General features: G+C 41.0%; 2 protein-coding genes and 1 long non-coding RNA gene across 11 annotated transcripts in view; 1 reads left to right on the top strand and 2 right to left on the bottom strand.

Annotated features, from left to right (window-relative positions):
* Positions 1-9,869, bottom strand: part of Hip1 (Huntingtin interacting protein 1) — a 21,874-nt gene extending 12,005 nt beyond the window's left edge. For 5 of the 8 annotated variants that reach the window (XR_002674324.2, XR_015329895.1, XR_015329896.1 and 2 more), the window contains exons 1-2: positions 7,537-9,869; positions 2,896-3,028 (exon numbers count right to left, since the gene is read on the bottom strand). Coding sequence is in view for 4 of the 8 variants with exons in the window: in XM_086992435.1 (XP_086848561.1) it covers positions 2,896-3,028; positions 7,537-7,711 (308 nt within the window). In the remaining 4 variants the exon portion in view is untranslated. Of the gene's footprint in view, positions 1-2,895; positions 3,029-4,021; positions 5,247-7,536 lie in introns of those variants that run through there. The other 3 variants (XM_022811064.2, XM_022811066.2, XM_022811068.2) reach the window with 3 other exon arrangements.
* Positions 6,006-16,199, top strand: part of LOC147754783 (uncharacterized) — a 25,193-nt gene continuing 14,999 nt past the window's right edge. The window contains exon 1 of the long non-coding RNA XR_015329910.1: positions 6,006-7,546. This is a non-coding gene — a long non-coding RNA (uncharacterized LOC147754783). The remainder of the gene's footprint in view (positions 7,547-16,199) is intronic.
* Positions 14,150-16,199, bottom strand: part of LOC111253124 (uncharacterized) — a 28,820-nt gene continuing 26,770 nt past the window's right edge. The window contains exons 14-18 of one of the 2 annotated variants that reach the window (XM_022812100.2): positions 15,848-16,051; positions 15,527-15,633; positions 15,202-15,280; positions 14,710-14,840; positions 14,150-14,550 (exon numbers count right to left, since the gene is read on the bottom strand). In XM_022812100.2, coding sequence (XP_022667835.1) covers positions 14,478-14,550; positions 14,710-14,840; positions 15,202-15,280; positions 15,527-15,633; positions 15,848-16,051 — 594 coding nt within the window. In that variant the 3' untranslated portion in view covers positions 14,150-14,477. Of the gene's footprint in view, positions 14,551-14,709; positions 14,841-15,201; positions 15,281-15,526; positions 15,634-15,847; positions 16,125-16,199 lie in introns of those variants that run through there. The other variant, XM_022812101.2, reaches the window with a different exon arrangement.

Consider the following 16,199-nt stretch of genomic DNA (forward strand, 5'->3'; position numbering starts at 1 on the left):
AGCCCTAGTTCTTTGGAAAATACTATAATAATGTGTTTTATTAACAAACTGTCAAGTATAAGTTTGCATTGATTTACATGCGCCCCATCAGATTCGAACTGAAGACCTCTCTGGGCAGATGCGAATAGTTCCAAACCGTATATTCTATCCACGCATCAGTGAATCGACTGTGTACCTGTAACCGTACCATCGATACAACAACCCGCTTTTGATGCCTCAGCTTAAGAACGTTGAGGTAGCGCGATTGTAGTACGTACGAAGACGCTCTAAAAATAAGTGAAGCCGCATATGCAGTGAAGTGAAGCTAATACCAACTAAAAAGAGCGTCGGCTCGCTAGCACCACTTCTACCTATACTATATTATATTGCGATAATGCTCTATTGACTTAACCAATCAGAGTCTCGCATAAACGTTAAACGACATCGCGGTTTGTCGTATCTAACCCCAATACTCTAAGCCCGTGAAGGGTGTCCAGCAAAAGCGTTACGAGAATTTTATTAAGCCAGCTACACATAGATGTGACATTTACGATTACTAGCAATGTGAGCTGGTCACTGGATGGCAGTAAATGATCGAATAAGAACCAGTTCGACATAATTCTTCGTAATGCGTCTTCGCAATTCTTTTTGTCAAATAGAAATCCACTTTTCGGCGACGCCATTTATATTGTTAGAGGAAAAATTTACTGTATTTACTGTAAAAATTCGCTCTGTAAAATGCCAGCTTTTTGTCGACAAAGTCCTTAAGTTTCAGGTTCCGCTCCCGTGAAAAGTCTCGATTGCGGCAACGCGTTCTTGGTCTCCCGGTCCCGACATCTGGTCACCTCCCTGCTTATCGTCTACACTCCAGTCTACCGTTGGAATCGCCGTTATTAAAACGTTTGCACCATTTACTTACTATGCTTTCATCTAAAGCTTTTTTGCCCAATGTCTTCACCAGTCTTCGATTAATTCTCGCGGCGATGTATCCTTCCAGGAACGAAAACTGAGCGTTGATTTTAAAAATGTTTTTCTTCTTGAGATCAATTCTTCTAGATTAAATTTAAACGGTTTGCATTCACAGGTTCCTAGACGACTGGAATATCTATCAGGTATATTTTGTCTGCTAGCGGCGTGTGCTACAAGGGTTATTCTGTTTTGAAGTCCACCAGATTCGCTTGTAACACCCTAATATAAACAAAAAAAAAAAAGTTTCTAAATGGACGTTTATGCAAGAGAAGGATATACGATACGTAAGGTAATGTAAGACGACGTACTAAGTGACGCTTCTACAAGTCAGGATCATGACTGACATTCTATGGCAGAGGTGCAAAATCTGTTCTGCGGTTTGATGACAATTTTGCAGTACGAGGTGTACAAAAACGAATTTTAAAACGATTATGCATGAGGTAGTCTTTGGGCATTATCAAAATGTCGACATGCTCACAGAAATTACAAAGCAGATTGCTATATACAACTTCGTTACTTTTTCGCTGCGTTTTGTTAGGAATATGATTTCAACTCGAGACAACACTCAATGATGAATATTCTAGGCGGAAAAGTATGTATTTTTGACACATCTTGTCTTATGCGTTCTGGCGAGGCCAAGGTGCAGACGAAACAGCCCGGGACATTTCCTTTATGTATGGCAGCGATGCCGTCGATTCTCAAACGTGGTTTGATCGATCAGAAGTGGTAGCCGAGATCTAAAGAACTCCCGCTCGCCCTGGCCCAACATCCGAATTTGAAGGCTTTTTTTCGAGAAAAAACGGCCGACAAACAAGCCCAGAATTGGCTGAAAAGGTGGGCTACAATCACACGACCGTCGCTAACCACTTCATATCCCTTGGGTTCACACTGGTACTTGAGGCTTTGGTATCACGTGGAATCTCTGAAAAATTACGATTTAGCGCTGCCCCTCAACATTTTGCTTGGTATTCATTGATTTTTATACAAAACTCTCACCACACAAACTAAAGATGGCAATGGCTAGGTCTAGGAAAGAAGCCAAGTCGCAGGGTCCAACCGGACATCAGTTGTACTGTGCGTTTGGTGGGACTGCAAGGGCCTGCTTCATTGGGGATTGTTTTCTACGAACCAAACAGTGACTTGGCCTATTATTTGAACCAGCTGTAGGCTATTCGAAAGGGATAACTCCAGTTGCTCATTAGTGCTGCTTCCTTAGATTTCGTATAAGAGATTTCCCGGTACCTTTTTGTCCTCTTACAGCGACAGACGTTCACTCTTTCCGTAGCAATCACTTTCGCGGCCTTACCTCCGGCACGGACCAAAGGCTCGAAATGGTAGTGATTTGAAACTTCTTTCAGACGCAGCTTGCTGATAAAAAAACGGCATACGTTGCTTAGTGGGAAAGTGGTGCAAGGTTGTTGCCAGTACGGGGTAATCCGGTAGATAGGACATAATAACTTGTTGTTACCGAAAAAAAAAAAAGTGGTAATTTCTATTCAAGAAAAAGAAACGGCGGAAAATTTCCTCAATCTAACGAATATATGCTACACAATAGTTTCTCTTCTGCCGTAAGCTGCCGTTTGTGCAAACCGAAGCAATATTTACTCAAATTGTCTACAATACAATTAGACAAACTCGTAACTCGATGTTTAGCTATTATTTATCTCAAGGATCCTTTCGTTTGAGACAAGTTGTATACGGATGAACAATAATAATTCGTGGGAATCATGGCGAAACTTTACATTTAAAAAAAAAAACAATAGAATAATTATTCTAATAAAAGAAGAACGCGGTGAAAAAATACTTTTAGTCGAATCTTATAAAATTATAGCAAGTTTCGCGTTGGAGAGTTTCAGTTCGAAGATGCGTGCTTAGCTCCATTCAGCTTACGCAGTCACTGTTTCACGAACTGCTGTGGTCGCTATGCGAGAATACGTATCCACTTACCTAAAGCTGACCGGTATGCATTTGTCGTGACCTTCACGGAGGAGCTTATGGACGACATAGCAGAACTTCCAGGCGAGAATAGGATTCTCCTGAACCGGCAGTCGCATTGCAAACTCCCAAAATGTGTACGGTCCTTAAACAAACAGATATATTGATAGACAAACACAAAATGAATATATATATATATATATCGCTCTATTATAGCTGCTCGTAGCATCCCTTCTCCGACATCTACTTTGTTGGCCGCTTTCCTGACAGGTGCTGGGATACAGACAAAATATAGCAGGACAGAAACGTCCATGTATTTGTTGTATGCCGTTCCCCGTATGAAATTTGGTACCAAAGGTATCATGAAATGTAAATGGATATCAGTGAATAAATGCTGTGGAATTTGACATCGTTGGCCAAAACAAAACAAAGTTTCATATAAACGTGTCCAGTCAAACGGTGACCCACAATGCTGTACCTCGAATGAGACCTCAAAGAAAGACAAGATTATCCACATACGTACTGCTAATTAGTTATGAATATCTATGCATATAAGGGAAAGATCAGCTCCCATTTTACACTGAATTCTTTGAGGAAAGTTTACCTATGGCGACATGCCCGTCACCGACCTACGTTTAACACGCCGATACAAATGGTATAAAGTTAGTCATTAATATGATCTAGATATCAGCACCGATTCAATGACTCGCTTACAGTAGTAATAATAATAGGCAATACTCATTCATTTTTGAAAAAGGGTCCAAACGATATAGATAAATCGGTAATAATAATCATAACAAGCTTATTTTTTACCCGGTTTGTTGTGTATAGGGTGGATGCAATAAAGGGCACCGAATGTCGTCCTAGGCTGTTACTAAGATTGTTACAATTCCAAACGTTCGAAGGCAAAATAGGCGACATGCAAACCGTTCAGGCCATCGCACCCATGCACTTGTCTATATAAAGTGTAAATAGAAGTCTCTATATATTGCATTCAACTACGGGCAACAAGTAGTATCTTGTAATTATCTATCATAACATGTATTTTAGCATCGTTTGTCGTTAGAACAGAACAGAGTCAGACAGATTGTTTAAGGTCTTCGAAGTTATAATTGCAAAGCAGTTTAATAATACTAACATTTCAACAAGCTTAGAACCATGATCGAAACGTTCACTTTGTTAGCTCGTTCTATTCCAAGCAGCCTGGCATAGCATCACTAGGAACGCCTAGCTCTTCTCCACCGTTCAGTTTTACTTCCTGTAATTGCCACAGGGCACACAAGACGTCTTCTGCGACAGTGTCGCGGCGTCCATTAGCGCGCATACACTTACATACATAAACAGACATCATGAGAGCAAAACAGCACGTCTTTTCGCTAGCTGATGCGCCCACGTAACGGCTATGCAGCCGACGTAACGCGGTCGATCCGTACGTATTTGTATATCCCGTCCTAATCTTCGCTCGCCACTCCGACAACCGAGCTCGTATCCTCAAGCGCTACAGGAGGATCCGCTGTGGTTTTGATATCATAGAAATTTCCTGATAGCGTTAACCGCAATGAGGATGATGACGATAAGCGCGGCGTCAACAACAAGAAGCCAGAGTCCTCATTTCGACAAACGGGAGAATATCAGTGCATGTACTGGATCATCCGTTCGCGTCGGTTCTTTTGCTCATCAGTACCTATTCCATGTATGGATAAGACATTTGAGTGGGGTGGCTGTCTCAGGCATGGTGAAGTTCGTTCATGTCGAACTGGACACATTCGCGACGGCTGTCGTTCAAGCGCGTTATCGGTGTCACCATCGATATCGCCATCTTTCAGAGCGCGAGAAAAAAGAACGTCGCCTAACTATTTTGTTGCTGTCAGTACGATTATATGATGCTACCCATGTTTGATTGGCAACAGCGTCAACGATTACTGCCATTATGATTCAATTGTTATCAGCTATCGTTAAAGGCTTTCACTGCGTAAAGGCTAGAATGAGTATTGCCAAGACCTTTAAAGTAGCCCATTCGTTTTGTTCTTCACTGTGTTCATCGTTGCGTCACAACGACGAGGTAAAATGTACGATGGTGATTGACCCTCCTATTGGAGAAAGTTGAACGACGACTGGATGATTGGGACTAATTTTGTCGACTCTTTTACATAGGCGTGTACACATCTAAATACGAGTTCGTCTGCTCGAGCTTTGTCAACACGCGAACGACAACACAGAACGACGAAGACCACATATTATTATAAAAGACGTAGTACGGAAAGAAAAGAGTTTTTGGAACAAGTTCGATAGCGATGGAATACTCTGGGGAGTATCAATTACTAACTATGCAAAATCAATGGTTTTAGCAGATTTAACCACTCGGGAACTACAGGACGTCGAACCGCTAGTGAACGTCTAGCTCTTTTGAGCCAACCAAATGGCTATTGTGAAGAAAATATTTATTCAGATTTAATATATATATATATATATATATATATATATATATATATATATATCATATTTAATATAAAAAGAGAAAATAATACCAGTTATTTATGCTGCCCATGCTTTTTTACTAGTAAACGGTATGTTTTAGCAACCTGTGAACGGACACGTAATTGTAGGCGGACCTAGCCAAACCGAATTCGATATTATGCGAGGCAACGCAAGAATGTATTGTAAACATACGTTTTAGTGGAATCAAGGTAATAATTGCTAATCGGTCTTGCGTAGTGGCTCTTTGACATCAATGAGGCATGTCCATATATGTCTGCTGCGATGTTCTAGATGGCGTGTGCCTAGAACAACCCCCGAAAGCAACGATCATCTCGTAAGGCAACTTACGAAGACTTAGAAATGCCCATTTAATATTCTAGACATTTTAGTAACACTGGTAGTACTACAGACAGTCATTCTGCCAACTTTCGCAGGTGAGAGAAAACAAGCACAGAAAGAGAAACGCGTTAAATTTGATGAACATCAAGTTGTATGATTACGATCGTCACAGTCTCTTTTTTTTTTTTTTTTTTCGAACAGAAACACAGCGGCAGAAAATAGTAATTTTATCGTTATTACCTGATGTAGGAAATCGACTCCCGATACCCGCGATAGTCTATAGCGTAATTAGGGATTATCAAGAAGTATCTTCGAGGTTTTGATTCTGTACGAATAGACTTAGGGATATCATACAGATATAATGTTAGAACTGTTTCATTTTATTCAAGTATCAGGTTTACTTCTACTTAAGAGCAAAAAAAAAGCGTATACTTGATCAGATGAAGCTGAGATGCGACCCCTCACGTTCATCAAAAGCAGCAGAGTAGAACCATCGATACGCGCTTTCATTATCATTAATTTGTCAATTCTTTCTGATTTTTCAGATGCTTCCTTTTATTTATATCATTCAGCTGTTATTTGAACATTTCCAGGAAAAGCCATGACATATCTATCGTGAAACCCCTTCCGGAGACCGGTCTGGCCAACTCCAAAACGGTGATGGTTCGTTACTGCGCATGCTTTAGGCACCATTGTTCCGCGGCTGCTGTCTTGACAGCGGCCACGTTCGATGGTCATCGATCTGAGGTCTGGTCACATGGTGCAACGTATCAATATATGTGTTAAATGTTGTAACGACAAATGGTAATTCAATAGAACTGAGTAATATTCTGGATATATCCTATTCGTCAACGTACTACTCACGAACGGATATTCTGGCTCGGTCAGATCTTCTCTTCTTTACCACACTGTAACAGATGTTCAATTATTGCATCTATTGATCACCAAAAATTATAGTCCGCCAAAGGTCTTTGGGTTGTTATTATATTTGTATCATTTTTGTTCAATAAGCCGAATCTATATCAATTTTCTGGCCGATTATCATTGAATGGCAAACAAATGTACGATAGAGGAAACTAGAACTTTGAGAGGGAGTATCGTGACAGGTTATGTACAAGACAAGATAGCAGCATAAGGCCATTAGAGATAAAGTATTTCCGCCCCCTACTCGTTACTCCAGGCCACTGAAATTTTCTCACCGTAAGTACTGCTAATAGCAAATCAGCTTGCGCATGTATTGATATCAATTATTTATTAACAAGGTTTCTATGTAGACTGAACCATTGGTGGCAGTACTCGAAAAATGTCACCCTAGCAGACGGACCCACTCATCAGTCAACCGTGGCGAAATGGTGCGGACCATTAGACGGTCGTATTGACATATCATATTTGTAAGGAATTATGGTAAAACACAACTATTGAAGGAGAATACAGAAGTATTACTCCAGTGCAATGGAAAAGGAAAACTGAATATCAGGTATGAAAAATTAGCCCTATGAAATTTAGCGATTGAAAATGATGGCACTTGATTCTTTTAGGCGAGCCTCAACATCCGGCGGAGATATCTGTAACATTCGTATTGTTTTGCCGTCCTCAACAATCGGCTCACAGGTCTAACTTGCGTAGCGTATCGAAATGTCTCTCATTTCTAGTTATCTCGCTCTTCGTCCGGCTCATACTTCAGACGGCACAGTGTTACTTCGTTCCTGCACATTAAAGCCGTGTCTAGTTATTTAAGTACCGACGCCAGATGGACGCACGCTACGTGCCACTAGTTAATGAAACAGCTATGCATAGTCTCACCTTTCTACATCGCAGCCGGCTAACGATACTTACCTCGTTCATGGTGAGTTCCAATGAGAATGAAGCGCACATGCTTTTCTTTGACGGATCCTTCCACTGTATTAATGGCCTTCTGTATGCTAATTGCCTGACTTTTCTCGAAACTTTCGCGTTCTGAGTCCAGCGAGTTGGTTCTGCGCTGTACGAGACTCTTTGGCAGTGTGGCCATATTCGTGCCGTGTACACGTCACAATTTTGACTCTCTTCCGCTTTACGATCGGTTTTTGCTACGCGATAGGAAGTCAGGCCCAACTGTCGAATAATCTTGTCTACCTGCTGACTGCTTCCGTCTTCCAGCTTCTATTGTTTCCGTCGAAGCGGTTTTTGGTAAAGTTTATTTTGTTATAATGTATACGGTGCTACTAAGGTACGTATGCTGTCGATGTTAACGTTGAGCGGACGCGCAATAACTGACTTTGAAACCGAGCGTTTCGCACCTGGCCCGCCCCTCTGTAGTATTCTAGTGCGGGTACCTTACCGTGCTGAACGAACTACCGCCCTTCACTGCTGCTGACGACTATGTAGGCACTTCGATACACAGTAGCTCACGGGTGTCTAAAATACTAACCGCTACACTCACTACAACTATAAAGTTCTGAGGTAATCACTGACACTTTTACTAATACCAGGCTAATCTGGCGCAGCTGATAGCTTTGTACACACGCTGTCGTTTCCACGAATTAGCGAGGGTCCTGAAGAAGTAAGAGTCAAACTCTCAACTGTACAGTTCCCTTCCACGCGTCCACGCCCTCTCAACGTTGCGATGTAAATATGCGGCTGTCAGAGTTATCGGATCTGCTTCGGAATCAGTCAAAGAGAAAAAGGTTTGTTGGTAGTTCAGTCGCAGAGTCTAAATATCCGTCCTAGCAAAGTTTTGTTTGAGCTATTGCTACTCATACATTGAATGCACCACTAATCCGCTAAGTCTGTGCTGATCCGTTTCGGCTGTATCCCTAACACCTTTCAGGGTTGTCTCCTGTTTCTGTCGACCAGCCACACAGATCAGGTGTGTGTGTGCTTCAAGCGCGAGGGGTTTCAAGCTGCGCTAACGAGCTAGTTAAGCCATCTGCTCATTCGTTAGTCAGATCACTTGAAAAGTATTGTTGTACCTTATGTAGGTACTTTCTCTTTAAAGATGGACCATTTGGCCAAATTCAGCCGGCGTCTCTGACTCAGCTGATGGCTTCGGTCGCTACGGCACCGTCTGCAAATGACGATAGCTGTATGGCCTGACATCTTGTCTCAGCAACCATTTTGTTGATTATTTCGATTTTTAGAACAGTACCAATAGTTGGTATGCCCTTGCGATACGTATCTGTCTATATCTATATGTATGTGTGTACATACATATATATATATATACATATATATGTGTGTGTACACACATATATAAACCACCCGTGGGAGTTTTGTTTACATGAGCTGCACACTCATTCGATTAAAAGTGTGCACCTGTACATAATTCGTGAATGAACGTACCACTGTTGTTGAAATTCGAAGAACTCAGATGCCGGCATATAACAGTGATCAGCCGCTGTCCACGCTGGTGTTTTCTTACGGGCGGAATACCGTGTGGTGAAAACAGATCACCCAACTGATAGTACACTAATCCGCATGTGACTAGTAGCTCCACTTTTTTTTAGCAAAGGAGAGAGGGACAAAGGAGAGAGAACGAATCCAAAACGCAGTTCTAACGAAAGGAATAATTTCTATTCACTCGATATCTTCTCACGACGAAGAACCAATTCGATGAGCAGCGGACGATCGCAGTTGAGAAGTCAGCAGCTTCTCCTGTGCTACTCTTATGACAACTCCGCAGCAGTTTTTGTTTCGACTGTCCGTCTTGCCGTCATCGTCTGAAGTCCGTGTGTCTGCTGCACGACGGTATGTTGCTGTCGACACACAGGAAGCGTCTCGACTCGAAGCACACGAAAGCGTCGGTCGACGTCCGCCGCCTGTCTGGCAATGGCGGTTGCCCCGGAAAAGGCGACAGCCAAAAGAAACAACGGATAGCTAGTCCTCGTTTCGACGTTGTTAGATACCTCGGTCGCTCCCCGCTTTGTAGCAGGAGCACGCACGGCCGTGCTGGAAGCCGCGGCTGGCGGTCAACAAACACTTGCTTAGCGGCGACGACTGCCTATTTACCGCTTCTACTATGAAAGCTATTACCGTTTCTATCATTAGCACTACTACGGTCGCTGGCTGGCTGGCTGGCTCAGCGAAGAGCAAATAAGTCCGACAACCGGCTGGCTACCGGAGAACCAGCCGTCCCGTTGTTGTAAAGCAATGCTCCTTGCGTGGACGACTTCCCGATTTGTTTTGCTCCGCTTGTGGCTTGCAGTCACTAGCGGACTGAGGTAGAGCAGGGCTCCTTGCGGCAGAAGTAGCGCTCCTCAAGAGGAGTCCAAGAGCGGCCAGCCTGGATTACATGTACAATAGCGCACATAAGCACAAGCGGGATTCTCGTCGGGGTGCTATCGTTTTTGCAATAAAGAACGCGCTGAGTCGCGCTAAGAGCAGGTTAAACGGGCAAATTTATCAGAAACTCGTTGACTGTAAGCTGTTTGTACGTCAAAGATAAACCGGAGGAGCCACAGGAAAAAAGTTTTCCATAGAAATATGAAGAGATGCTTGGGCTAGACTATGGAATGGATATTGCACGGACGGCGTATTAAATACAAGCTCCTTGTCTGCCTGGCCGGAGTATGTCTGCATTTATTAAGTCAACAACCGACGAAATGTTTGCACCTTAACGCATAATTAATGCTGGTGGAATCATTAAGTTATGGCGGGTTGTGCGGAGAAAAAAAAACGTTGACCCAGTAGCTCGTTGCAATTTGACTGTGACGAGTACACACTTCGACAAGTTAATAATTAATATGATATACCCGCAAAAAGCCGGTCTATCGAATCGCGATGGCCATACAAACTTTAACTTGAATCGCGCTCGTTATTCCCAATTGAATGATTAGCTACAAAGCACAACTATGGGAGAAGTGTAATGAATTACGATCTTATTACCCTTTTTGTCGCTAAGCCAATGATTGCCATCGAAATGAATTTTTACAGTAGGCATACAATGCTATGTTGCCCCCACATCGGCCAGGTTTTACTTTCAAAGCTTTTATTTGTTTCTCTTTTTTATATAAATACACTTAACTCGTTGTAATGTAAGTGCTCTGCTGATTAATTGCGTTTCTTTATCAGTGCCAGTCTTAATCCGCACAGAACAGTGCCGAACTTCCACTAAGAAACGTGATAACTAATTTTTTTTTATAACTATACTTTTAAGCTTAATTCTATCTCGGTACACCAGAGAAAGGGGAACTAACAAACATACAGACCTACTATAAAGAATATAGCTAAATATAAAATAAAGCTTTTATTTAAGGGAGCAATGTCGTGCTATAAAAACTATCTGTAAATGCTCGACGAAAAGGATCATTGGCAGTTGTGACTTTTACGTTGGCGCTCGTATTAGTACGTAAATAGTTCATTATATAATTGTAGTGGTCCATCTCAAAAGCTGACTTCTTGCGTTATTAGTATCTTGCGAGTTATAGCGACTCGCTAGAAAAATTTAGAATAGGCCAAATGAATGGATTACATAAATACACACGTTGCATGTGCGTGTTTTGGGCCGTTGGTCCTATTGATTAGAGGCCCCCGCAGCCAAGAAGCGTTCACGCTTGCCAAGTAATTGGGGTGTAGACATTTGGACAACGACAGAGAGCAGCGATATTGAAAATCATTGTCGAACTAACTCAGAAGAACGCCTTCGAAGTAAAATAAGGGTAAAAAAAAAACAATCCATTAAAAACGACGCTAAAATAATGATGGACTGCCCGAGCTCTAGTTTGTGCTAGGGTCAATATGACGTGAACGAGTCTAATCGTTATAGGCCTAGTAGAAATCATAATAATGTTGGTGCCCCGTGTAGAATATCGGTACACTCCTATAAACATTTTCACACGTCAACTATTCAATTTATCGACACGTTAGAGCTGTATTTTTAGGTTGCAGATTCTATCATAATATCGATGATTGTATAGCTGAAACTCGATTCGCCGGAGCCATTCTGTGTATTGATTAAAAAAAAAAAAAAAAAAAAAGCGCTATTAAGATACCCTTCCTGAGTTTCTCTGCTATTGTCTGTCGTCGATATTGCTAGACAAGCCCATGTATTAAACACTTTCCTAGAAAACATGCTCGTATAAGGTCCGCGGTTTAAGGACACAACGCTTTACTAGCTCGGTAAAGGCTATTGTGTCTGGGCAGCCGAACAAAACCTTGTTCCGGCATCGATCAAGTCGGCGAAAATGGTCGAAATGGCAGTTTGAGGGTTGTCTCGATTTTTTCGATTGTCTGGATTTCTCTTATATGGTTGTAAAGTAACAACGTTTTGATCGTTCCTTTGTTGCGCCGTCACCCCTGTGCCGTGCTGATTATAGTCGAACTCCTGCAGCATAGTTAGTTACCTTTTTATCCAAACAGATATGGACACGAGTCGAAACATAATGTACCACTAACGAGCCCCGAACTAATGATACTTTTGGGAATTACGATCGCTACTAATTGGCAGATCTGATATACAATAGTCGAAAAGGGGACCATCCGCTCTCATTGGGAGTCTCAGGCAGAATTTAGCATCTCTTCTATCTCAGATTCTCACCGGGATGGATTAATATTTTTGTTTTAACCTGAACCCTTGATGGCCGTTCGCCTCTTTCAACGAAAGGTTCAGCCTTTCGAGTACAACAGAGTAACAATGAGACAACAAACGGTCTGTTTGGTTCAAAATAGAATTAGGCCGGATGTACTTACCATGGTCGTTCGTTAGCAACTTGCGACGCTGGTCTGGGCTTTACGCTGGAATCAATGTCCTAGCAGAATACTATGATCTTAAGCTTCATAAATAGATGACATATATATGAACTACATAATTTAATGTTATTAATTTTACTGAATCGTTCCATTTTACTATACATTGCTTTAGGGTCGAAGTTAAAATGATAAATAAACCAATAGAAATAAGTTCATTCGACGTACTACTGCAATAAGATACCTTTTGATCATTTGAAGTTACGTTGAGTTAATGCCATGAATTTTACATATATCAGCCACAAGATTAGAATCTAGTTGCTTCCTAGTTGCGAGCCTGCAAATGTTCACTGTTACATTCAACAGAGGAATGTTTTGCTTCAAAAGATGAGCACATCCATACGTTTGCGTTCGTCACTGTTAAGCATTCAGCATTGCATAAAAGTACTTTAGGCAATAGTATTTTACTATTGCTCAGTTCGTTAGAGGCTTATCAGAATAGTGAAATGCAGTGGGGAAACCAGATCGGTCCTCTGCAGAGCCCTCTATGCCCGTCGACAGGCAGACGTGGATATACACTCATTGAAAGTAATATACCAATTAGTCAAATTCGCTTGAAAGCGGTAACGATGAACTCTTTTTTTCCAACTTCTAATAAATGCACGGTCACTATAAAACCGTCCTATATTGCATTCAGCAGGAAGTTCTGATTGTATTGAAAAAAAAATATTTATCCGCCATTTCGTCGAAGTGGCCCTGCTTTGATGAACATAATTCTGGGTTCTTGGATGAAATTTTCATACACTTCGAGGCACAATCAATCTCATTTGGTACTTGCTTTGATTACTTTTTTTTTTTGCCATAAGTTCAGCTTTCTATCGAGGTTTTATTTAAAAAGTTATACAATTTGACCTTCGTCTAGTGGTTTAGAAACCAACGGACGATTTAGTCCAGTTTATGAGATTTATGGGACTAAATCGTCCGTTGCCCTCAGCTCGCAACAATACAAGAGAGCAAAAAGTACAGCTGAGAATCGGACTTTTTCTCGCAGCAGCTTTTGAATAGTAACAACATTTTCATGATATTATAGTAAAATATTGTATGTTCCATAGATAAATTATCTAAAAAAACAAAGAACTTGCAGATAAAGCCTTGCAATTAGTCGATATTTTTCGGAGACAACTTGTTGGGAGAAGAGCTTATAAAAGGGACGTCATAGGCTTTGGATGACAGGATTCAAATCTAACCTTGTCAAAAAAAGAATCTCAAAATATCGTTAAAGCTTTTAAGTATGAAGCCTCTAAATTCTAGCCATCGAACTTCATATAAACATCAAGGATACTTCAGTTCTTTTTAGTTATAGCAGGCTGATCATTATTTTATTTGGGACGCTTATTATTTAAATTCTACCCCACTGTTATTTAGATCAAAATCGAATGGTAGAATATTATATCTTTGCATTGCAATGACCTTCTCGACGTTAGTTTCTTTATGAGGCGTATTTAGAGATATCACCAACTTACCTTGTCCTAATAATGAAATGAAGAATAGATAAAAGTTAACTAAGAGTTTTTCTTTCCTACTGGAAGCCCACTCTGCAGGTAATAAGTAATCGAAATACGCCTCCTTCGAATGCAAGACTTAGTTAAATTCTATTATTTAAATTTGAAACGTTTGTTTTTTAAGACGGCTGAAGGTAGACTATGTATTATCTGTGTTGATTACCGACCAGCGAAATATTTAAATTTATATAATACGTCACGTTTACAATGAACACACCAGTATATTTGTAAGATGAATTACTGTGTTTATTCATACAAAAAACAAAAGAGTAGCGATTGATACACGCACATCAAGGGGCTATCGGATACAGTAGGTGGAACAAGAATTGATAGGTTTTGCCATCGCTGAAATTAATTTTCCTACGATTTTTTTCCGTATGTTTTATAACTGCGGAAATTGCACAGTTGGAAGGCGAACTGCTCTGCGTGGACGAACAAAAAAAATGCCAAAGCATCAAACCAGCTGTAATGGCTTGGACAGTGGCTGTCGCTGGTTGGCGGAAGAAGACTGAGATTGCCTTAGGAGGTGGTGACAATGGATCGTCAAAACGATCACGAGAGACCCTGGTCACCAGCGTCGGCGTCTTCGTAGTCGTCGCTATTCGAATCCTCAATGATGCTTTCCCTAAAATGTCCGATAAAGTGTTTAACAATAGGGTCTAGTTCCAAAAAGGCTTAATTAATAAAGTTTTTGGGCAAAGATAAAAATGTATTAGTTCTAATTTTACTTGATGCTGACATTGGTAGCGGTTTTTTTTTAAAGGGGACTTCATTTGTTACTAACATGATGTTTTCGATCTGGATAGGGTCAGTGGTCTCAAGAGCAATTTCGAGATCTCGAATCCTCTGATTTGCGACCCGAAGGCATGTCTGAAGGTGCCGCACTTCCTCAATCAGCTCCTCTAGCTGAGAATCCTGTTGGTTAGTTAACGAAGAGAGAGTATTAGCAGAAAGACAATCCGTTACAAGCTCTGCCGTCTAACTTATGACAAGTTGTTTGCACTTCAGAGTCACAACGTAAAACGTATTTATCTTGACTCAACAAATGCCACATGTATAGTTTCGACATATAGACATAAAGACGCTGAAAATGGAGCGGCAAACAATTTTGTCAGCTCAGTCTTTCTCAGAGAACCTTTATATCGTCAGCGATCCTTATTGATACAAACAAAATCTGCATTCCTTTGCAGCACTCCTTGATTAATGCTACAGGATTTTAGAAAAATCTCATTTACACTATTATCCATTTTTTTCACGCATACAAAAATGTAATTACTAGAGTTTGTCTTTCCATCCTCATTTGACAGTTTCGATCGCGCGCTTCAGCCAGCTCGCGACGCATATCCAGGAGGCATCTGTGAAACGTAGACAGAAAAATTTTTGAAGCAGATCATTATCAGATTTTATATATCATATAAGCGTTTTGACGCTTATATGATATATAAAACGCTTATATATATATATATATATATATATATATATATATATATGTCAAACTGCATGAAACTAGCGTATGACTGCAAAATAAAAGAGCAAAGTTCTCCGTTGCCATCTTTTTTTGGAGTTGCTTTTTCCGATTATGAACCTCATTATACGCTTACCGCTGCTGATTTGTCGTTGTGATTTGTAGACTGGCCTCCCTTTTCTGGGCTGCGTCGAGTTCGCGCCGGGCGTTCTCCATCTGGTCTGACAATCGGTTAAATTGTCCCTAAGTGAAAAGAACGAATAAAACAAGAAAAAGGTTACCTTCATACATCACTAATTAGAGTATAAAGAGACAGCTCTCCGAATCTGCTGCAGCATAGTTCACTACACAGAGATATTGCAAAGCTGTTTATGTCATTGGTTTATGCGCCGCCGATGGCAAATACTACCCGATAGATCTTATTAACTTAAGAAAACTTATCAGGTTTAGCGGTTACCTGCAATTTGTGCTTGTCCAACTTCTCTGTTTCTAGTTTGAGTTCTAGCTGATTCGTGCGAGTCTCAAATGAATTCAGCACGGAATTGACGCGGCTGTCTTCTTCGACCTGCTTCTCGAAACGGAGCTGTTGCAGTCGCGATTCCAAAGTCTCAACTTGAGCCTCCAGTTTGACGATCTTCGTTGCCGACTCTTCTCGAGACTCCTACAGTGTTGATTAATATACAGGTCACAACGAAGCAACGCTAACCTCGTAGTTTTCGGCCACTAGTTCAAAGCTGATGAGGGAAATTATTTAAACTGTATTGCACTATCGTAAAGAGAGTTTTTTTTTAATACTATTTTATTTTATA

This window comes from Varroa destructor, unplaced genomic scaffold (assembly GCF_002443255.2).
Source record: "Varroa destructor unplaced genomic scaffold, Vdes_3.0 BEIS01000006.1, whole genome shotgun sequence".
Lineage (NCBI taxonomy): Eukaryota > Metazoa > Arthropoda > Arachnida > Mesostigmata > Varroidae > Varroa > Varroa destructor.